This window comes from Takifugu rubripes, chromosome 1, assembly GCF_901000725.2.
Source record: "Takifugu rubripes chromosome 1, fTakRub1.2, whole genome shotgun sequence".
Classification (NCBI taxonomy): Eukaryota; Metazoa; Chordata; class Actinopteri; order Tetraodontiformes; family Tetraodontidae; genus Takifugu; species Takifugu rubripes.
The window spans coordinates 15830721-15853266 of NC_042285.1; the positions used below are offsets into that span (position 1 = coordinate 15830721).

Below are 22546 nucleotides of genomic sequence, written 5' to 3' on the forward strand. Positions count from 1 at the left end.
TCTATCCCGGTGACCCAGAGAATCATCTTGTCAACTGACGGTTTAAATCCCAGAGTTAAACCATCATTTGATAGGATGATTCAGGGTGGGTGCACCCACACCTGGTCGAACAAGTTGGAAATATAATCCTTTTTTCCCCTCTTTTTTGGACAGTCTACTTGCACTGCAAGACAACTGAAACATCTTTAAATAGACTCTTAAACTGTCAAAGTCTATAGTCTTATATAATACACACCAGGCTTGGTCGCACATACCTGCAAAAAAGTGAAGAAATGAAATTTTCTTATGAGAAGTCAAAGAGATGGTACACACGTATACAGAAAACAAGGCAAGGATTTATTCAAGAAAGTACAACAGTTGCTTTGCTTGTGTGTAGCCCTCGTGTTGATAGCAAAATAACAAGTGTATTATTTAAACATTTTGAAGAAGTGATGTAAAACAGACCCTTCGCGAAGACGGACACAGGCATCATCAGGGATTGTTGGAGAAAAGGTTGCAGTTAATTTTTGGCACTCAGGAGTAAGACAGGATTTGGTAAACAAGTCTGTGAGACGTTTGTGCCAATACCTTCAAGCTTTAGTCTTAATAGAAACCTGCACAGTTTTTTCAACATACAACATATTGCAGCTGGATAAAGATTGATTCAGCATGGGTTCAAGCACATCTTTGGTTACGCATTAAAGTATGATATATAAGCACAATAAGCAAAATTGTCTAAAAGGGGAGGGAACCTATGCTACTCTTCTAGGTGGCTCTGTTTAAACTCTGAATGATGGTGATGGTTTCTATAGGCTGGTTGTGCATGAAAGGTTTGGTTCACCCCAAATCACCACAGTCAGCAAAGAACGAATCATCAGCTAAGGCAGGATGCACCATTAAACATTAAGTGGTTTCTTGTAACAAGTTTGCACACATAGGCACATAAACTGGGCACCTGAGCATAAACTGATAGACTGACTGCATGACAGGCCATCCTAAACCAAAGTTCAACAATAACCACACAGAAAGTGACAAGAAAAAGCATTACTGCAGCTTATTGACAAGGACGGGAAGTAAGTTCTTTTTCTTATCATGGACGTTCATTCTTGATCTATGGCAGAAAAATGAAGCCCAGAGCTTTTGTTTTCTCCATGAACAGCATGGTCGCAGTAGCGCAATGGTGAGTCAGCCATGGAGGTGGGATAAAACAAACCTGAGGAGTCAGGGACAACTCATTTGAACTGTCTGCCTGGGTATTCAGTCAGAATACTGAACGGCCTGTGTATATGTGACAGCCTACATACAGACGCTGTGTGTTACTGTCTGTATAAGACGCCGGGGGATCAAAAGGAAAGTGAACCACTTTGAAGCTCCTTCCCCTACACTCTTGGAGCATGGCTGATCATTCTAGATTGCAGAGCAATCACCAGATACTTGTTGCTGCACAAGTTTTTTGTCAAGATGATGACATCATCAGAAGCATGTACATGTGGTGCACATGCAAGTCTGCCCTCCCTGTTTTTTTGCTGTCCCCCTTAAAGTGTGAACTCTGAGTCGGTAGACACTGCGGTCAGTCACACAGGAAACCAAGGAGGCAGAGAACCTCACATCCTGTCTGCATTCTGGAAGAAGCACTTCCTCCTCAGATGCAGCAAGAACAGTTACTCAATATTTGTCACGTAAAGGCAGTTAAACAAAACAAAAAAAAAAGAAAAATCAAGAGAACAGAAGGAATAATATTACAAAGAAATAAAAATAATACCGTAGACAGTAGGGTCCTGTGGGGGTTGCCAGCTGTTGAATGACACAGTGGCAATAACTTTAAGTTGAACATGGAGTTCAGAGGGATTTATTTGCACCATCTGTTTAGTATATTTGTTTTTTCGTCTTGGGGATAATGAATTTGATGTAAAGGCATCCAGGTGCTACTCAAAACCATCCAGAAAGACAAATTTCTCAGATGTGAAGACCACAATAGAGAAGATTGTTCGTTCTGATCTCACCTTCAATAAAGCACCAAAGCAGAGGAGCTGCAGCGGCTCTGATGCACAGACAGGAACAGTCTGGTAGCTATTATAACTGCAAACATCCTCCCACCACTACGGTATGAGCCGCAGATACTTATCATACAGTCTGGACGTGATTAATCCAGTCATCACAAATTTGAAAAAGTGCTGCAACCTTTGTAAAACTATATAACAATGACGGTGGTTTTCCTTTCGCTAAAGTGAAGTTCATCGCTTCAGAGTCCGCGCGGCAGAGCAGCCAGCCCCCGGCTGCCGTCAGGGCTTCTTGGCTTCAGTTTTGGCTTTCCCGTTGGGACCTGTTTTGATCTGGGTCATCTCCACATCTGTCGGAGTGTCAAGGGGAAGGCATGAGCGCATGCGTTCAATGGTCTTCTGGTAAGCTGCCTTCTCCTGCTCCAAGGAGCGAATCATGTGCTTCATTTTGCTCTCCCGAGAAAGGAAGTTCTCCACACTCGTCTCCAGCGACTGAATCTTCTGCCTCGCAGCCTGGAGTCAACAGACATGAAATACAGGATATTATGTAAAAACACAAATTTAAATGGAGGGCAGACACAAGCTGTGAATAGCAAAGGGCTCCAGGCCAACATTTCTTTGAAGGCCATCACTGTTTGGCCTGAAACAGACAATGTTAAGACAAACATGCTCTACTGGAAAATGCATTAACTTTATTCCAAAAGAGAACAGAGTAGGCTCAAATTAACTATGGCAGAATTGTATTGTTGCAAACTAACTTCTCAAACTGACAGCTGATATCACACGTTTGTGACAAAAACTGCGTGCTGAGGTGTCCGTTTGGTCCCTTTCTTTTATGAATGTTGTCTGTGTTTAAAGTTTAAAGGGTAATTAATCATTTTTTTAGGTTTAAAGCACAAGTGTACATTGATCAAAACAAAACTGTATGTGGATGAAAGTATATTTTAGAGCTCGTGCAGGAGAAAAAAAGTCTTCCTTGTTACTTTCCTCTTGTGGTTTACTGCCATCTACAGGTGGTGAACCTCAAACGACTCAAAGTAATCGGAACAATAACTAGAAGTCAAAATATCCATTTAAATATAAATTTCCCCATTCATCAGTGATATAAGCAGTAAAATTACTTCTATTTCAAACATTCTTTCAAACCTTAGAGGTCTACAATTACATTCAGATTAAGCTGTAATTATTTATTTCTTCACCTGAAGTTTTTCCAGCAGGTCCATGTTTTGCCTTTTCAGCTGCATGTTGGTCTTTTCCAGCTTGTCAAGACGGTCAGAGTCATCCAACACAGCACCTGCATCCAGCATCTCATCCTGCAGGACATGGTACTCCACTTCATATGCGTGCAGTTGCTTGGAGATGTCCATATCCACGACCTGAGGAACAAGAAGTGAGACAATGGGATCTATGTGATCACATCATTTTGGATGGTCTTTAGCACATGAATGCAAATTCAATTCAGTCTTTCAGCTCGTATAGCTCCTTTTGAAGGACAGGGTGGAAAGTTATTGGTTACCATTTTCAGGTGAACTCTTTTGAACTTTGTTGTAAATTATTCCCTGACAGGCTGCTGACAGCCACACCCTGAGAACTCTGCAGATCTAAAATAAAGAGCTGAAAGAAATGTGAGCCACAGCTGCGATGGCAGAGTGATAAGGAAGGATCCTAAATCCTCCTCTGTGTGGGCAAAAAATAACACTTTACGTATCAAAATCACTCTGGCTGGCAGTTTGTTACTTCAGGAAGAAAGAGGACCATAAACATGTCAAGACAGGAGCACAAGTTTTGCTTTTACAAAGTGCAATTGTACTTTTTTTCCCCAAAGGAAGCATAGACAAATATTTTAAATGTGTACATTCTTTTCTGCAGCTTATACCTTTGCAATAGTCTTTTCCATCTGTGACTGACTGAGGGCAGGAAGTGTAGATTTTAAATAGTCCACAATGCTCTCAAAGCTGTCACATTCCATTATCTCCCCCTCATGGCTGCTCAGCAGACAGAGTGCCACTTTAAATATCACTCCAGTCCCTTGGACGAATACAAAATCTGAAAGAGAAGCAGCATGGACACAACTAAATAAGCTTTGCATGTAATGTGAAAATAGTATTGTTTGATCAGCATGTATTTGGTTAATTAAAAACGTGTAATCGTACCAAAAATACGCGACACAAAGCCGAGTGGGAACTGTGAGGCGAAGAGTGTGAGGAACCACGGTGCTGCGTAAAGGCTTGGGCTGATCTCGTGATCCTCGAGATGAGTGTACAACTCACGGTGGTAGTCATGGAGCAGTCTGGAGAGCTGGTACATCTGAATCTGTGATAGCATGGAGAGCGCGTGAAAGCGTTGGCATACATTGGAAGCAACTGAACAGACACGAGTCTAAACATGCTGGGCTATGACAAACGGATCTATCCGGATCTGCAGGAATGAGAAATGGTGGGCAAAAAACCTTCACTCAAACTGGAAAACTCCTTAATCCGAGCAGGTTTTTAAGGTTTAGAGATTTGCTGCAGCATGAATTCCGCCTAACTCCAACTAGAAACACTAAACCTGACAAGTGTTAGATGGACAGCAGACAAAAAGAGAAGTAGAAGCCATCTGCTATGCTAAAATTAAGCTGTTATTAGTCTTTCAATTCCCTGACCTGTACAAAAAAAGAAGAAATACCTTTTATCCCCTCCTCCGCTGAACCAGCGCACTTCACAACGCAACACAGGGTTCCTCTTTTTGTACAACGGGGTCAAAAAAGAGAAATGAACTGTGGCGCAGCGCGCTAAAGCAGGACACTCCTCAGCTAAATGGTTACCTGATGTGGATTAAACATTACAATACCTGCTGATCCTTTGCCCCAACAGGACAGTTGATGTTTAACCCAAGCTAACAGGAGAGGAATGCAGGTGTTCTGTGAGTTAAGGTGGGGACGCTTGACTACCGTTTGCTGTTCCTACCTAGTAAAAGGGGGCCTATTTTAACAAGAAGAATAGATGAAAATAAACCACTGATCTTGAGTTGAGGGGGATATATTTGATTTTCAAATGTGGTGGGGGCAGTAGGACGTATGGGGTATTGGCGTTCATTTATCTTTAATGCTGGGAGGGATTATTTTTTTCCCTCATCCAAATGACGCAAAGCTTGATCACTCCAAAACTCAAAAAAATTGGCTGCCATTAGACTTAGTAAATGAAATATTTAAGCAAATTTCTTGCAGGAACAACCACTTGGGTTTTCTTTTCAGGAGGATAATGTGAGGTGTCTGTGCGCTCACCTGCAGAGAGATCATGTCTGGTTTGTACTGCTGCCTGATGCCCAGGTCATACATGAGGAACCTCAGCATGTCAAAGGCCTGCTCCTCGCTCATGTGAAGCAGCAGCACTCCGGCTACAAAGCTGATACCCTGACAGTAACCAACCTTGGTGGTGGAACAAGAGCAGATTATGTGGCGCCAACGACAACAGTGTTATTCACCACACCCTGAACTTCCTGCAGTGATGCAAAGGAAACAAGATCTTCACGTGTACCTCTGTATCCAGCAGAGAATAAGCTTTAAGGAGGTTGTAGAGGGAAAGTTGCCCTGCACCCAGCTGGGCTGAGAAGTATTGGTGGGTGGGGAAGGTCCGCCCTGAGCAGGAGGAAAGATGATCAACATACATTTTGCAAACGATAAATATATTTTTTGGGAATGATACTATTTGGGTTTCTTCTGATTCCACAAGCCTTCACACCTAGATCCACCAGAATGGCATGTTGCTGCGCGGTCAGCTGCTTCAGCAAATCCTGATAGGGTGTGTCTGGGGCATGCAGACGCTGGGGCAGCCTGTGGCGGAGCCGATGCTGATAGGAAAGAAGCAACCAAACTTCCCCACGTCTGTTCTTGGGAACACCTGCGCATAAAGAAGAAAAACAGAAGAAGACGTTCATATAGGGAAGCAAATGAATGTACACACACCCACACACACATCATTCACCTTGGCAGAGCGCATGGTATAACTCCTTCTTATCTTGCTGAACAGTTGTTCTGCCTGGGGCTGTTAGTTTTCTCTCCCACAGTGCCTGAGCATCTTTGGAGCACTGGCCCACTTCCTGATAGTTCAGTTTCATCTTGCGTATGTGCAGTTCATCACGGCTCGCTGCCAGACAACCAATCAGAGATGCACGTACATACATAAATACACAAACCTGAATGGCAACGCATACACAAAAACCCTTTGTTACTGAAAAGTCATATGACGCATCAGAGAACACCACAGGACAGCCTACAGTGTGAATATATTCCCTTTTAGCTTATATTACTAGTTATCATTGTAAGCCAGGGATGGGAAAAAAAGCCATGTTATCCACATCATAACCGAACCTTTAATGCTGAAGGCCCCGTTACACAAAGACAGTGGAGAGAGGGACAGGGACTAATGAATACAAAGGAGCAGCACAAAGTGTGATTCTACATGGTCATGCAAACAAGATCTGCTGATTTTAATAAATATAACACCCAAAGTCATGCAAAGACCTATGCCTTTTTAATTGTATATTCTCTTTAAACACTCTTACCTTCTAAAGAAAATGGTTACTCAGAGATAGGTTCTCAGACCATCAATGGTGTCATAGTAACATACAAAGAAAAAAGATATGTTGGTATAAAGCAGTATAAGCTTTTACTACTGTTATTAATGTTATATATAATATATAAATGGTATTACTACTATATATTATTATCTGTTTATGCTTGGACTTGGAGAGTTGATTCCTGCATCTTTACTGCACAAATGCAGAATTTTGCGTTTATTTGGGTCAAATGGCCCCTGTTTTCTATTTTACACTTCATTCTGCTTTTATGTAATCTTTTTCTTATGTTTTTGTAAGAGGAAGTGGATATGAATAACAAATATAAGATTATCTGGCGCATAAACTGTTAGATGTGCATTAATTACACTCTGCCGTTAGAGGGCGACATTTCAAACAATTAGCTTAAATCACATTTTTACATGCTTTTTTACATGCATGTAAATATCCCCTTTAAACTATTATGTATTTTTGTGTGTTTGTGTGCATGCGTGCATGCATGCATGTGGATATATCTGCCTGTGGTTGCCTACTGGGTGCACTGTGTGTGCACAGCTAATGACCTAAAAACCTCCTGCTTGACACCATGACACAATAGCGAAAATAAGTTAAATATTTAAGACAAAAAAAACACAGCTGTTGTCAAGAGAGGAGAATAAAAAAAGTGACCAAAGAAAAATTTAACAAAGTGAACCATTCATTCTAAATGGGGCTGATTTTTAACCAAAACAACTTCACATAAATAAGGCAAAGGCCATTATACACCATGAATGTGGCCAAATGTTTCTAAGTTGATGGGCATATTTGAGTCACCTTCCAGTCTCTGGTTCTCCTTTTCCATGCGCAGAAGTAGGATCTGCTGGTGGATGGCAGTTTTCCATAGGGCCCGATAGTCAGCTGAGGTCCTCTTGGGCTTCTCCCCCGGTGGAAGCAGATGCCTTGATGGGTCCATAACAGATCTTCTTGAATGTGGAGAAAGAGGCAACAACTCCTGGCCTTTAGAGTCGTCTGGAAATCAATATTCAACAACATGAAGGAAAGGAAAAGGCAGTAAAAACATTTAAGGAACAATTTCTCAAGATAAATAATCAAAACTGCATTACACTGGCATAGTTACTTTTTAAAAATTACATTAGCATATATGCAATCCTTGCTTTTGCCACAGAAGATTTCTTTAAACCAAAAACATAATGTTGGATGTTGTGTTGCTAGACCTGGGTGGTGCATGGGTGCAGGTGATTTGCTCATCGGTGATGCAACCCTGAGGAAGATCTTCTGTCTCCAGGAGACCCTGCGTGGGGTCGGAGGCAGCCCCCAGCTCAGCGAGTCATTACTGCAGCTAGAAAGGGTTCTCTTCCTGCCTTCACCGTTGCTACAAGAGAAGAAACCTGATAAATGAGTCCAGTATCAGCCTACACATCACTCTTTCTAAGCTGCATTCTAACATGCAGCCACTAATATATGTATACCTGTCCTCTCGACTCACACCAACAAAAGGTCACAAACATCTAAACGGATCTGAACTGAAAATTTTGTGAACAATTCAAGACGAATGTGCTGAAGTAACTAATGTCCCAAGGATTGAACCAGCAGTAATCGAGTTATGAAAGCAGAAAAAAAATAGATAAAACAGAAGTAAACGTCAATCAGCCACATAAACGACCAGAGGTGAGCTGCATACATGCTTCTTTGTTTTGTAGAAAATTATTAAGGGCTCGTTAGTCGGGGAGAGGCGGCTTCGCTTCACACTTGATATTTTCAAGTTCACTTCAGATGATCGTATCCAAGCCTCAAAATTAACCCAAGACACTGCAACACATTGTAGCAAATGTGTCCTTTGGTAAACTGTAAAAGCTCCCAGCTAAAGCGAGAAGACTGAGCCTCTGTATTAGGTTTCAATGTTGCTGCTGACCTGTGTTGAATATACACACTGTAAATGCTACTAAAATGGAATAAAATCCCAAGAACAACATATATTGCCCCAATGACTTGAACTGCAGTATATTTCTCCAAAATTTAAATGCCAAACATTTAGCGTCAGTGAGGCTCAGTCATGTGGACAGGGCGAAAAAGGAAATGAATTACTGGAATAAATGTCACAACAGTCTTCACCATTTCAGCTCTTCTGCTCAGTTTCCAGTGAATCTTACAGTTAAATGCTTCCCTTTGTCATCTTTCATTTTTGAGGCTTTTATGGGATGAAAAGAAAATCACAGAAAATACAGCATCAGAGTACAAATTCAAGCACATTTTGCATCCCAAACCCCAACAGGGCATAGTTTTTAACTCCTAATCATAATCAGGGGCAAAATGAGCTCCTGTAGCATTTCTGCCTTCAGCTGCATTATCAATTAAAAAGCTCAGAGACTAAAACGAAGCTGCTCTCTAGGGAGTCGTGCATCCTGTGTAGTGACATTTACACCGGTCTGCACCACTGCATCTCATTCATAATGGAATTATTAACCTTTACCATTGAGACACAGAGGACCCTCTCGGGTTGGTGCTGCCACAGACCAACCACAGCCTGTTAAACACACTACATTACCGTGCTGATAAAAGTCATAGCCTCTCAAAACAAATGCAGAGTTAGTCTGGATGGTGCCAAGGGTCCCCCCCTGACATTTCAAAAAGAGGGGCTGGCATAAGCACGGAATATAGCTAAGAAATGACACAGTAGAAAAACAGTTTAACATGCAAAATGCCTCAATTTACATGCAAATGCCAAAAGAGAAGGGGCCACTTGCATCCCCGCAAAATGGTGAAATGGCCAAGGCAGTTTCTTCAATTGGTGGAAAAAAATGAAAAGAAAAAGGGATATAGTATAGTGTGGTGAATTTTCACCATGAAGAAAATGCTGCTGGCAAACAGGAAGTACAAAAAAGTTCAGCTGTAAAAGGTTTGGGCCCACTCTCCCACCCATCCCCTCTGTCCCTGGCTGATGCATGTGGGCCTAATGCATGTGGGGGCGGCTCCTCTGAGAATGCCCTCTCACCTCTTGAGGGTCCCACTGTCTGCCAGGGAGCTCAGGGAGCCCAGTGAACCCTGGTAAATGCTTTTCAGGAAAGTGGGAGCGGAGAAAGAGGAGGGGAGGTTGAAGGAGGACTCGCTCTCCGAAACGCTGCGCGTTCTTGAGGAGACAGCCGTGGGACTGGGTAAGTCAACAGTTCAAAAAAAAAGATGTTTCAAAATGAAATGATACATAAACACAACAAACATCACACAAAAGATGGGGCTTCTGTTTAGAGCACAGCGAGCAAAACGTTGACAGGAAACATGTGATGCTATTGTTTAGCGGTACTGGAACAGGAGGTGGGAGATTCAGGCCTGAAAGTGTTGCAAATAATAATAATATAATAATAATTATAATAATAATTATATCATGTGAAATCAAAGGTTAACTGTATATCATTGTAGCTTGAAAGTCATGTGGCATAAGGTATTGGGAACAGTTGGGGAACATCAATAAAGAGGATATTCTGCCCTGATTCCTCCCTTCAGACCAAACCTATCACCCCCCCTAAAGACCAGGGTACCTGCTCTGGAGCAGCTCGGGGTTTACAGACTGTTGCCTGTGCAGGGCAGCCTTGCTCTGGCTGTTTGACTGGCCCTCGAAGGAGATGCGTTTCTTCACAGGTGGGTGGCTGAAGGTGTGGGCACGCCGGCGGAACTGGACGCCATTTTCCGGGTCATTTTCAGCAAAGGTGGGGGGAGAACCTGGAGGGGAGGGCCCCGGAGATTCCTCATCCTGCTAAACAGGACAAAGATAGATCTGCTTCAAACACTTGGACGCACGTAACAAAATGGCGAGGGGGGGGCGGTACGTCCCCGTGTCTCTGGTATTGAAAGCACATCAGCACAACCGACAAGCACAACAAACACCGCCTCCAGTCGCACGACTGGGCTGCACTCACCTTGCCGCTGTGCCCTCACTGACTGTCTCATTTTAGTTCAAACGATCCACTCACAGCTCTCCGACATGCCGTTGCCCCATGCCAAGACAACCTTCAGCACTTCCACATCTATTGTATTCTAATGGCCAATGTCCTGTGACTCACACAATCATCCACCATTGGTGGAGAGAACGCTCAGGGGAGCAGGTCTATGCAAAATCCCACCAATCTCCTCCCATGCCACTTTCAGACACCATTTCCTGCATTTTCCGACAGACATTTCTGTTTTATATTTCAGCCTAAATATAACCTATCGATGAATATGAATAAACTGGCCATTAGTAGAATCTCGACATATTTGGCACCGCTGTTCAAGTTCCAGAAGGCCTGTCTTTGTGGCGCACCATGTTATCAAGCAGCACTACAGTTACACTCTAATTTGCAGGCTTTTAGTAAATACTGGTCGAACGGATTTGCTCGGAGAATCTGTGAATCAGACACTTGTGCTGTGTCTTGTGACAGGCCAAAGAGGAAGTCAGGACAGGCATGGCTCAAAACTGCTGGACATCATGACATGGATTTCCTGCAAGAACATCAGCACAAACCTCAGGTTGATACGTGCACGTGACTTTCTTCTGCCCATCGTGAACTAATAGTGGCAGGGCTTACAGGGGCCTCAAGGCCAAACAAATGTAAGGAGGATCTTGTCAATGGTAAAGATTGCCCTGCGTGATTACAACTGCAGGATGAGTGCCAGGAAAGTCAACAATTACACCACACAAGACGCAGGTGACTTAAAGGGAATAAGGAATATGTCATGTTGGCTCTGGACTGATGATAAAGATAAATGATCTTCAGTAACGCTTTTCAAAGAGTGTAATGGAAAAATAATGCCTGTTTTTATTTTAACTTTGCTTCTTTTCTTCAAACTGCACACAGTCTGTATGTTGCTGTTATCGGTGGTGTGTTTTTTTAACCTCATCACTCACTCATTCCATATTTTATAGTGAAGCAGTGGGACCGACAACCTTCAATGGCTTATGGATTGCTGCATAGAGAGAAAGAACGCTTTTGCAGTATCGGCCCGTCGTCCGTCGGGGACGCTTACCCTTTCAAAACTGCCAATGCTCCCCATGCTTCCCAAGCGCCCCCGCATCCGGCTGGCACCCTGGTGACAGAAATGGTTACACAGCATGAAGCCCTGGAAATGCTATAGGGCTCATTTTTAATCAATATTGACTTATAAATTAAAAAATTAAAAAGAAAAATGTTTGATTTTTGCTCTGGTTGAAATGAAGCCTGTCAGCAGTTTCAGTGTGTAAGGATAACAGATGGCAGCAGGGATCCAGGGCTGCCTGTGTGTCTCTGAGAAGGAATTACTCTGCAGCCTCACTGTCAGATGTGGTTAAGTCCAAATCCCTTCATTTCCAATGACACAAATACAGCGAGGGGCAAAGCAGAGAGACACATGAACGATATAGAGCAATAAATGCCCTCCGTTTAGGGTGGAGGAACGACAGCACAGGAATGCACACAGTACAGCACACAATAACAGGAAGGATTTGGTTTAAAACAAGGCAACGGGCAGGGGAGGGCAGGACAGAAAGCCTGCTATCAATAATAAAAGAGAGTATCGCCTCACACCCACCCTTGCAAAGATGTTCTCCAGAGAGTTGGTGAGGGAGGTGCGTGCTTTATTCTTGAGGAGATCAAGTTTGAAGCGACTGGCACTAGCTGAGGAGTCTGCTCCTGACGCGCTGCTCACTGCATTCTGTCAGATTAATGAACAAAGTTTGACAAATGTCATGGCAGATACAGTAAACCAATGGCCCTGCAGAGATGTTATATTAAGAACTCAGAGATGGAATAAAACAGCGAAGCACATGGTGGAACAATAATCGAGTGCCTGTGGTGTGGGCTTTGTTATTTGACTGATAATGTTTAACATACAACCCCTCAGGCTACATCACGCTCGTGCAGCAATCCATAACCCTGCCATACTTTACTGACATGCCCCAAACCCAGAAGGTCATGGAATGTTACAATAGTGCAATCGCTAGCTTCAAAACATTGCAAGCAATACTATGGACAAAGGTTTGTTTACTGGATTTCAAGGGCTTAAGATGCTTCTATCACTTTTGATAATGAGAAAATGTTCTGCTAGCTAAAGGTTATTTTGGTTATGAATGCACACAAACGCATCATGGCGCAGACCCAGACAGAGCCAAAAGCCTAAGACACATGTCCTTATTTTTTGTCAGCAACATGATTCAATAATTCACAGACAGGAAAGTGTTAATTATTGAAAACAGTAAAACATACTGAAAGAATCTAATTGGGCTGATTGTGGATATCAATATAGACCTTAAGAGTTTGTTTAACTTTTTATAAAATACATATATTTGAAAAGAGCTGATCAAGCTGTGCTACCATTGCAAAATATCCCTTAACCTAAAATACAAGCAAGTGCAGGGTCACAAAGCACTGGGTAACTTTAACACAACCAGGTTTTGTTAAATCTAAGGAGTACTTGTTTTATCAGTTAACGTGTGGTTCATTCACTTGTGCAAAGTTAAGCTCAGAAGCGACTCTTTAACAGCTATTGTGACACATTAACGTGAGTGCATAATGAGTGCAGCCTATTTTTGTAAGGGAGATATTTTTACACCATAGTTAGGGTGCGCATGTATCTGACACACCTCTCCGATGTGAACGTGGGACGTCTGCTTGTTGTCGCACAGCTGCCTCAGATGAAAAATCACCAGCTCGTTCTCCTCTTGGTCTGACCGGGGCTTTAATTTCTGCACACAGGAAAACATAACCTCTAAAAATAAGCTACTGACACCAAAATAAGAAGAGTGTCTGCATTTTGTCTCAGCTCAGCAAAGAGTACCTGAACCCGTTCAAAAATCTCAGCCTGTTCATTATCGGTGAGCTGGGAGAGATATTTTTGGATGGCTATCTTTGCTCTGGGTGGGTAGAGACCTGGAGACAGAGGAGGGCAAAATAATCATCTCATTTTCAGATTTTTTTTTGTCTATCTGTCCCTCTGAAGGACCCCAAGGATCATTATGTTCATGAATAATGCCAGAGACAGGTCCAGCGGGTTAGAATCACCTTCAATCCGCTCACAGAGTTTGTGCAGGTCATGAATGGGGCAGGCTTCACATAGCTGGATCTCTGTTTTGTTGCTCTGCAGAGCTGCTGCTGTAGAGAAGGCCTGCTTCAACGTAAGCATCACCTCCTCCACCTGACGTGCACAAATGTGACAACACATACATACACAGAGAGGTTTGCGGGGCTCAAAATAAGAGGATAAGGTTATTTTCTTTCACAAGTCTTGTGTGACTCACCAGGGACTCACTGGCACACTGGAAAACAAAGCACACATATTGACTGGGCCCAGAGTCCAGCTGGTCCCGACAGATGAAACCGAAGTGGTCCGAATGCTTGATACCCTGCAGCAAACACAAAACCGAAACATGAAACCAGAAGAAGCGTCTTCACAACAACACAGATACACGCAAACGAAAAGTAAAAGCTTTCTGTCTTCCTGATTCTTGAGTGATTCAAAACATGAGTGGATTTTATATCCAACACAATAGGATAAGGAATAATTGATTTTAAAACTAAAAATCTTCCAAACTGTGAATATGGAAGGTAAGGCAATAGAAGCTTTGGCATCTGCACAAACCAAACTTGCTTTTGAGCTTGGACAGCAGCGAAGACAAACTAGAGGAATGGAGAGAAGAGTGGGTAATATGAGGTAAAAATAAACCAACCTGACAGCAGGAGGAGATATCCTTGAAGTTTTTCTCCAACACCACAGTTTTACTGTCAGGACTTATGAGGTTTACTTCAAAACGACCCACCTGGAACACAGGACGTACGTTACCAGACATGTGAATAAACACTCGCAAAACATCTGCCGTGAACAAATTGCACGGATACTTAATATCAAAACGGATCAGGTCTGTCTGCTCTGAAAGGAAAGGTCCAAAAGTCTGCACCAATGATTTTTCTAATAATTAGCTTCTGTGAAGGGTGTCATATTGAGCGCCGCGGTCTACTTTTTAAAATTAGCCTCATGAGCTTGGTGCGCTGGGTCGGCAGCTGCCTTAATCTGTACCCTGTATGCTTATTACGAAGTCAGGGCCTTACATTTTTATGGGAGTAGTCGGTTAGTATTTCTCCTTGAAATTTACAACCTCTTCAGACTGAAACAGCAACACAGAGCAGAGCTATGCTGAGCATTAAAGCTGCCAGCCACCTGAGCATAAAAATGATTCATAGCAGCAAGTGAACCGGCAGCTGAACTAAAAGCAAGGAGAATGGCAAATGACTTGAAGTAAACCGCATTTGCAATTATGGCAGGACACTGGGAATCAAAACTATAGTTTTCAGGGGAAAATGTGAGGAAAAGCACATCCATCTGAAAGAAATCTTGGCTTTTAAATTCTGATACTTCTTCAGAAAAAAACAAATCCTAAAATAAACATTCCATTGACGATGTGCGGTGTCCATTCCTTTCAGCTTACTGCAAACTACTGTGATTGAAAACAGGATTCTTGGCACGCCACCAACTCAGCCGTTGGCCGGACACAGAGATAAGAAGCATGTGATTTTACCGTGCGCTTTTTTTCATTGCGTGTACCTGAAAGAGCATCGTGCGGTTCTTTTCCGCATTGGACGGCTGAACGTGATTTGGTGCGCTGGAGTGTCGGCGGCGTGGGGGGCCCATGATGACACCTTCCCCTGGTTTCATCTGAAGACTGCCAGCCAGGCTGCTGCAACGTGTACGGAACTCCTGAGGCTCCTCGAACCCAGAATCCTCCAGGATGCACTCAGGAAAAGATCCTCTGCTGCACAGGCTTTGAACTGAATTTAATACAGAACTTTTTTTCAATGGCTGTTATATTTTTTTAAATATTGCTCAGTTCAGGTGTAGTCAATCCGCCTGAACCCACCTCCTGCAGTGTCATCTACTCCGGCACTTTCCGTATCTTCTCCTCGCTCAGTCAGGGAAGGGGGGACTTTGTCTCCTTCCCCTCCAATCAGAAACTCCACAGGGTTGTGCTCCATGGACCCCCGCTGCCCGTTGAGCAGGCGCAGGCGCTTTTGCTCGACCTCATGCTGATGAAATTTATCGATGCAGTCGTCGACGAGGGTTGGTGGAGCCTTTTTGTGCATCACTGTCACCTGGAGTTGAACATTCATAGTGAGCAGCGGCGCCGCGTCATGTGGAAATATTCGTCAAGTGTGGGTTTCTTGTTTGTTCTACCTTGCCACAGTAAAGCACTTCAAATTTCTGGGAGTTGTAGAAGGCTTCGTCAGCTTCCTGTTTGGGTTTGGCATCTCCCTTTAGGACAGATTTGGACACTTGGCGAATTCTGCAAATCACCTCAGAGACCTTAAGGATGGAATGATGAGATATGATGTGTATGAAGATAGAAATGTGGGAAATAACAAGGATAATGTGAGGAACTGAACAGCAACAGAAAAATGCCAGGATGAACACAATAATCTGAATGACTGGTCACCACCCCTCACCTCACATGCAGACGTAAACAGTAATGCATACTGCACTGGTTCGGAACTTAAACTCTTCTGGATCCACACTGTCCCACAAACATCAGCCTTCTTTCATTGTTATATGATCGAGCTCAGTAATGACGGCGGGGGGATACTGGTAAGGTAAAGCTGCCCAGCCGGTGCCGAACTGCTCATGTGACAGTTTTAGTCTATTTATTTTTGCCCACACGTGTATTTTTCATCAAAAATAGCAACACACCGAGGGATGACAGCAGCCTGAGTATTAATTTGGAATAACCAAACAATGATGATCCTGGCAAATCAGGTATTTAACTGTAACAAGTGCTGGACCCTGAATATCCCCATAAAACACAATCCCCTGGGTTGTGTCTTTGATACATAAATGTGAAAATGAAGCACACGCACAATAAATAAAGTTATAAACTATTACAGCTGACAGGCCTGTTTCACCCAAACACTGCTCTGATCAGCAAACAGTGTGTCCAGGCCTCATGCTACCACTTTAAATAACGCAACGCTAAAAGTAAACATTACAAGATTTGACTACATAAGGCGAGACAGGCCAAACACTGGAGAGGCAGGAGCCAGGAAACTCCCACACACTACAGAAGACAAAACAGATGGCTTGAGGAAATCACACACCCGAAGGTCACACAGACCTTTTTAACACCGTGGTGCGTTCAGCACGTGCAGCATGTTCAAATCTGTTTGGTTTTTGTTTTTTCCCCAATTTTGACAAAACATTTCAAATCAGACTTAATGTATTTGGAACATTTTTGGCAGACACAACAGTGCCACTACTTGTGAAAAAGTGAGAGTGCACGAAGGAGGCAAGGTCAGACAAATAGACTGCGTACGGTGACAATAAGCCCCAAGACAAACAGTGAGCCTACACACATATCCTGGTAAATCTGATAGGAAGCCGGCTGTTGAGCAAATAACTGTTTTTTCAAGTTGAGACCAGGGAAGGGCTTATGTAACTAAATACGGGGTCAAGGTGTGACCAGAGCAGAAAGATAGAAGCAGAAGGGAAGAAATGAAAAGTGGAAAACAAAAACAGAAGGTATCACCTGGGGCCTTAACACCATGTTTCTAGATCATTGTATGTTTAATTCAAACCTGAGTCTAAAGGCGGCGCATGGATTCGCAGGACCGTTTAGCGTGTGGGTGGGCCCAAATAAACTATATGGTCAGTTAGTGTGATTTTGAACCAAACGATAGAGGGTTAGGGGTCAGAGTCAGGGTTCATCCCCTGCTAAGGCAGCGCTATCGACACTAGGTCAAACTGATTCAGAGGCCTTGATGGCTGAGAATGACAGCTGAACCACCCGGTCCATTCAACTGTGTCATGGGAGGAAAACATAATTCCACCTTAACCTTTGACTGTGCTGCTGAAATTTGCATAGGTAAGATGACCCCTAGCTTTCGATGACGCTTTTGCTTTGATTAATTCCTTCTAGTCCAGAACTGGAAAGAGGTGCTTGTTCCACAAGTGAAGACAGGCACAGACAGGTAGAACTTGTGTGGGTCTATTTAGCACTCCAACCATCTCTCAAAGGTTCCTCCAGCTGGAGTTTATGCGACAGCTTAATCAATTAATGCCCAGTTTTATCGACAACATCAATGGTGAAGATGACTGGTCTGGGAGGCATGCCTGCATAAACGTCGGAGGATTTAAAGCTTAGCTGAAAACAAACAGGAGAATTGGCCTTTCTGAGCTCTCTCCTAAGCCCTCTCAGTGAATGGTCATGTCAAATGAACATGTAACTAACCCCACTAGGTTTTCAGATTTTTTTAAGCACTTTATTTTTTTGCAACATTAGAGCCAATAAACATCAGCCAAACAGAAGACAAACTTCAAACATGAAACACAACCATGTTCAAAGCTCATTTCTCATCAACATCTCCAGCACCCAGTCTCCAGTGCTTCTCTATGTGCTGGAGGACAAACAGGGCACCATACTTTAACAGTTCGTGTCTCAACTAACAACAAAGATAAAAGGCTACCACCATGGCTAAAACCACGTGTCAAATGCAGCTGAGAATGCAATGACTGTAGGCTCTCTTTTTTTGGCAATTTGCAGAATAAACCACTGAACAGTAGCACAAATCAGGGCCCTTCCCTCCTTCTTTGCAAATTCTTTGGTAAAAAAAAAAATACAATATTGTCCAAACAAAGACAAGGATAACAGTCTCCTACTCCTGTCGTGTCTGTCACTCTTGCCCTGACTTGGCTGCCAACTGTGTCACAACACGTCACTGACCGATGAACAGCATCCATAAAGCAACGGTGAGAGAATGCTGATGTGGCCTTGGTCCAAGTCGCAGCAAAGGCAGCAACCAAATGCACCGACCTGCGGTTTACACTGCGCAGACACCAACTGTCAGCTGCTGCTCAATACTGACAGAGCCAAGGCTGCACTCCCCCGAAGTTCCCTCCCATGACAACCTCTGTGAGCTCCTGGCTGGGAGAAACTTGTTCAACCCTTTACTTCATTTAACTAGGGTAAATATTACAGAGTTGGTTGTCATGGATCCCCCCCCCAGAATCCAGAGATTCCCGAGTGGACGGCTCAGGCATAACCAGACAGATATATGCGATGTGGACAGAAGGCGTATTTCAAGCTGTGAAAAGTCAAACTAGCTGTTACTTGCAGAACCTTTTAAACAAACTGAGCATGCGCAATAACTATTTCTATAGACTCTGTTTTCATTAGCTTCTATTGGCGTTAAACTTTAAAACATGTCCTTCTTGTGCAAACACAACTTTATTAGCATTCCATGCATCAATTGCATAATTCATTTTTCCTCCCCACCCGTGAGGGATCTGTCTAAATACTTCATCCTCTTGTACGACAAAGTAAAGACAATTCCAACAACACGGTAAGAATGCCCGTCCTACAGGAAATACCTGCCAAACGACCAGCAGTGTTTCAGATGTGACCACAGAACACTGAGAGAACAGCACGTGGTTCACATGTTGCTATAGCTCGTTGGCTGTCCAACCAGTTTGGGTTGCGTAATATTGCTCAATAAGTTATAGTCAACATGCTTGCCAGGCCTCTGAAAGGATCTCAAAATCATTTCTGCCTCAAATTCTCTGACTTCTTCCAGCTTAGGACAGGCATGTGACTCTGGAAACATGACACGAGGCAAAAAACATCAGGGATTGATTCAGAGACGTGAGCCTAAGTGAGCATCTGTGTCTGGAGCTGTAAAAGATCCTTCCAGCAAGTATAAACAACTGTGATGGGAAGAGTTTCTCCTACAGAAGGTGAGAAATCGCTGACACAATGAGGTCCTAATGTACCAGCAGAGACTTTCACTCGTGTGCAGATGCATATCGGAGCAGTTGGGACAGCTCAGGCAGCGACACATGCTGACAATGTCAACCAGTGAACTCGGTGTTAATCAGAATGGGCGTCCTGATTGGTGCGTAAATGCTGACTTAGCTGATGTCACAGCACACGTATGATCTCCTCAAGAGAACAGAGGCATAGATTAACCTAACCAAAAAAATCAGTATGCTCCATTTGTCACTCCCTCCAGCCTAAATCCTTAATACCACAGCAAACACAGATTAATCTAAAGTGTGTTTATGTGGAAAATAGATGACATTGTCTTCACTGCTGGGAAAATACAAGATACTAGTCTGTCTACATCACAGAAATGGCATTACAGCCTCAAAACTGTGCCATCAGTGTAAATACTCGCCAAATATTGAAAGTTTTAATGATAAAAACGTGTTTTCCGCTGCCTCATCAAGCTAGTTGCTCCAGTATGAGAGACAATATCTGACAAAGCTGTTGGTGCACTGCAAAGAGTTAAACTATATAACGTCTGCATTTCGTGTGTTTGTGGTGGCTCTTGAATTGCAATTTTTTTTGTTGTACCTGGTTGGGGTCGCAGGCCTTGAATACGTGACAAGACATCTGGGACTCCGGGTTGTCCGGCTGGCCCCGCAGGAGATAAGCAAAATATGTGAGGTCATTGCTGTTGTGGATGAAGCGAGAGATGAGCTGCGCTTTGTGTTCAAAAATAAAAACCGAGGAGTTGGTGCTGCTGGAGGGGACGCAGCGGACAAAAGGGGGATTAAGGACCAGGTGCACCTCCCTCGGCTGCACCACGGGGCCGCAGTCGCCCTTCTCGCTCCTCCTGCGGATCTCAGCCACCAGCCACGGCAGCATGGGCAGAGTGGTCCGCCTGTCCAGCGCGGACCAGCCGATGTAAGTCAAGGAGAACCTCCTGCCGGATTTGGAAGAACAGTTGTCCTTCTCTGCCAAACTCTCCATGTTGATCAAGCGGGCTTTGGGCGATGCGTGGCTTAATAAATAACAATAGTTTAAAAGTGTTGAAATTCTATCATTCTATCAAAAATGTATTGCAACGCAATATTTTATCTGAAGCCCGCAGATGTCGAGGATACTCTGCAACAGTTCCACATGCACAGTGAAAGTTCACCTATGTGCAAAACATGTGCTCGACCCTGCGATCAGCTGTTCCCCAAAACCTCTCAAAAACGGGCTGCTTCCATTCAAACACTTCAAATTCACCGAAATCGCGTATCTAGAGGATGCTCCCCGGTCCTCCTGTTTGCATGGCCAGTGGTTCCAACGCTGAACAGTCCTGCACTGTACTGTCCCGACCAAGCCTGCTTGCAAAAACGTGGCTGTGGATGGCTTCTGTGTAAACACAAGTCGCCCTGAGAAATCAGGATTTCTTTGACGCGCCGTGCGTCCCTCCCTTCCTGAGCGCACGGCTGGTGCGGCGCAATTACGCGGCGTCGGCCCGGGACTCTAAACGGTTCGCTGTCTGTTTACAGAATTTCTCCTTCGGCGTGAACAATTTCTCAATGCTTTGTCAATTTCCTCCGCGTTTTGTGTCTTTTCCTGCAGCCTGCCTGTGAAGGTCCTTTCTTCCACAGCGCTCAGGGAGGCGGAGCGGCTCAGCCCGTCGACACCCGCCCAAACATCCCATGTGCTGGAGGAGGGGGCTGGACGGAGTCGCTGAGAGAAACGTGACAGGGGCAAACTCCTCCTCTTTCCACTCTGCAAAATAACTGGAAACGCTCTTCCGCGGTAGTCTGGAGGATGTTTGGAGCCCACGTGGTACTTGTCCTCAGGGCCATGGTTGTTGTAATTCCAGCTGCTGCTTTTACCACTTAAAACATACAAATTCCACAAGGGACGCACAAGAATATGCACTTCTTCGTTAAGCTTTTGTAAAGGCTGTGTGATTCCAAATTGGATAAATCTGTTCATCAGACGTGTTTTTCTATTCAGAGGACTTCCCATCTACTAAAAGTCATTCCAGGCACCCCACCTATCCTAAAAATAGCAGCTCTGCCATATTTAACATCATCACTTAGGCAGGAGCCAGAAGAGCTCTAATGGCTTCCAAACCCCATTTCACACTGCGGTGGGCTTTTTATGTAGCTGCTCTAGATAAAAACAGGTGCTGGTGTTACTGTCTGAAGTCAAAGGGTTGTGGCGGCATCATTGCACATAAAATGTGCCAACAAAATATCTTGTAAAAAATAACTAATGAAAGTGGTTAGCAGCAATTTGATGAAATGCAACCACTAAATGAGAAAAAAAGCATACGTTTTTTTTAATTATTAGTATTACTGCTGCTGACTCACCCAAATAGACAGATTCAGTTTTAAGAAAAAGGCCCCACTCTGAGTGTGTATTTTAAAAAATAAACATCAGCTGTATTAAGATATTATGTTCTTGTTAATGTGGTTTTAGTCAAAACTAATCTGCAAAGTTCCAGTGAAAATGTATATACCGGTACTATAGACAAGCAGTAATGTGTGAATACACAGCAAAAGCAGTAAAAGAAAAAGAATGGGACAGATTTTACATCTTGGAATGATCTAAACCCAGAGCTGACAGCTTAACAAATGAAGCTGAACGTCCAACAATTTATTTTCAAATGATTAAATGTTCTAATATAATGGATGTTAATCCTTTAAATTCTGGCACCTGACTGAGGGTACAATATTCAAATGAGATGTATCAAAGATTTGAATTGCTCAATTCTGTCCTGCGGTAATAATACATTTATAAATGAAACATTTTTCATGATGCAAGACAGAACAGGAACAATTCTTCATTTTTCATGATGCAAGACAGAACAGGAACAATTCTTGGAATACAAGCGTACCATGACACAAATATCAAGGGCTTGTAAACCTGTAAAAGCAGTCCCAAACCTTTGCGCACTAAACAGGAATAATGAACAATCTGTAACAGAGGAGACACACCTTCAGGGTTTTTCCCCAAATAAGCCAAACAGATTCACACCTAACTGATCTTTTATTAGGCTGAGCTAACGAATGTAGTCTATTCCTGTTGTAGACTTAAATATTTCAGCTCCATATTTGTTTTAGGATGTGTTTGTTGTTAAACAATCGGTAATGATATGTTATTTTAATGTTAAACAGCATTAAAAAATGAACACCAGCTCAGGAGTGTTGAGCTGTCATACAATATGATTTATTTTTCACTCAGTTAACCTAATTACTGCACAGTTGAGTGTGCAGCCGCCATTAGTGTGACTAAG

The 22546-nt window shown here is 43.3% G+C and overlaps 1 protein-coding gene and 1 long non-coding RNA gene across 5 annotated transcripts; one reads left to right on the top strand and one right to left on the bottom strand.

Moving 5' to 3' along the window:
- Window positions 1-315: 315 nt before the first annotated feature.
- On the bottom strand, window positions 316-20921 carry tbc1d4 (TBC1 domain family, member 4). Of its 4 annotated transcripts, none has more exons than XM_011606846.2 (24): window positions 19873-20921; window positions 15708-15836; window positions 15394-15625; window positions 15081-15304; window positions 14209-14298; window positions 13780-13884; window positions 13544-13676; window positions 13320-13411; window positions 13126-13227; window positions 12075-12197; window positions 11535-11594; window positions 10070-10281; window positions 9529-9684; window positions 7751-7908; window positions 7350-7544; window positions 6525-6527; window positions 5945-6106; window positions 5702-5860; window positions 5498-5598; window positions 5245-5388; window positions 4133-4292; window positions 3856-4025; window positions 3179-3355; window positions 316-2492 (listed from the first exon to the last, which is right to left on the bottom strand). In XM_011606846.2, the coding sequence occupies exons 1-24, from the start codon at window positions 20269-20271 to the stop codon at window positions 2262-2264; spliced, it is 3717 nt and encodes a 1238-aa protein (XP_011605148.2). In that variant the 5' UTR covers window positions 20272-20921; the 3' UTR covers window positions 316-2261. The 4 variants fall into 4 exon arrangements, with proteins under 4 accessions (XP_011605148.2, XP_011605137.2, XP_011605155.2 ...); XM_011606835.2 differs by having other exon boundaries at window positions 10070-10284; window positions 19873-20919; XM_011606853.2 differs by lacking the exon at window positions 9529-9684 and having other exon boundaries at window positions 10070-10284; window positions 19873-20920.
- On the top strand, window positions 20067-22213 carry LOC115251680 (uncharacterized). The gene is made up of 2 exons (XR_003890202.1): window positions 20067-20205; window positions 20875-22213. It is a non-coding gene; the product is annotated as an uncharacterized lncRNA (long non-coding RNA).
- The last annotated feature ends 333 nt before the right edge of the window (window positions 22214-22546 follow it).

Excerpts from the sequence above, each read along its gene's own strand:
- tbc1d4 (XM_011606835.2), bottom strand. The coding sequence starts at position 20,271 with ATGGAGAGTTTGGCAGAGAAGGACAACTGTTCTTCCAAATCCGGCAGG. Across the intron at positions 13,677-13,779 it reads AGTGTGCCAGTGAGTCCCTG|GTGGAGGAGGTGATGCTTAC; the intron begins GTGAGTCACACA and ends TGTGCACGTCAG. Across the intron at positions 11,595-12,074 it reads TGGAGAACATCTTTGCAAGG|GGTGCCAGCCGGATGCGGGG; the intron begins GTGGGTGTGAGG and ends TTCTGTCACCAG.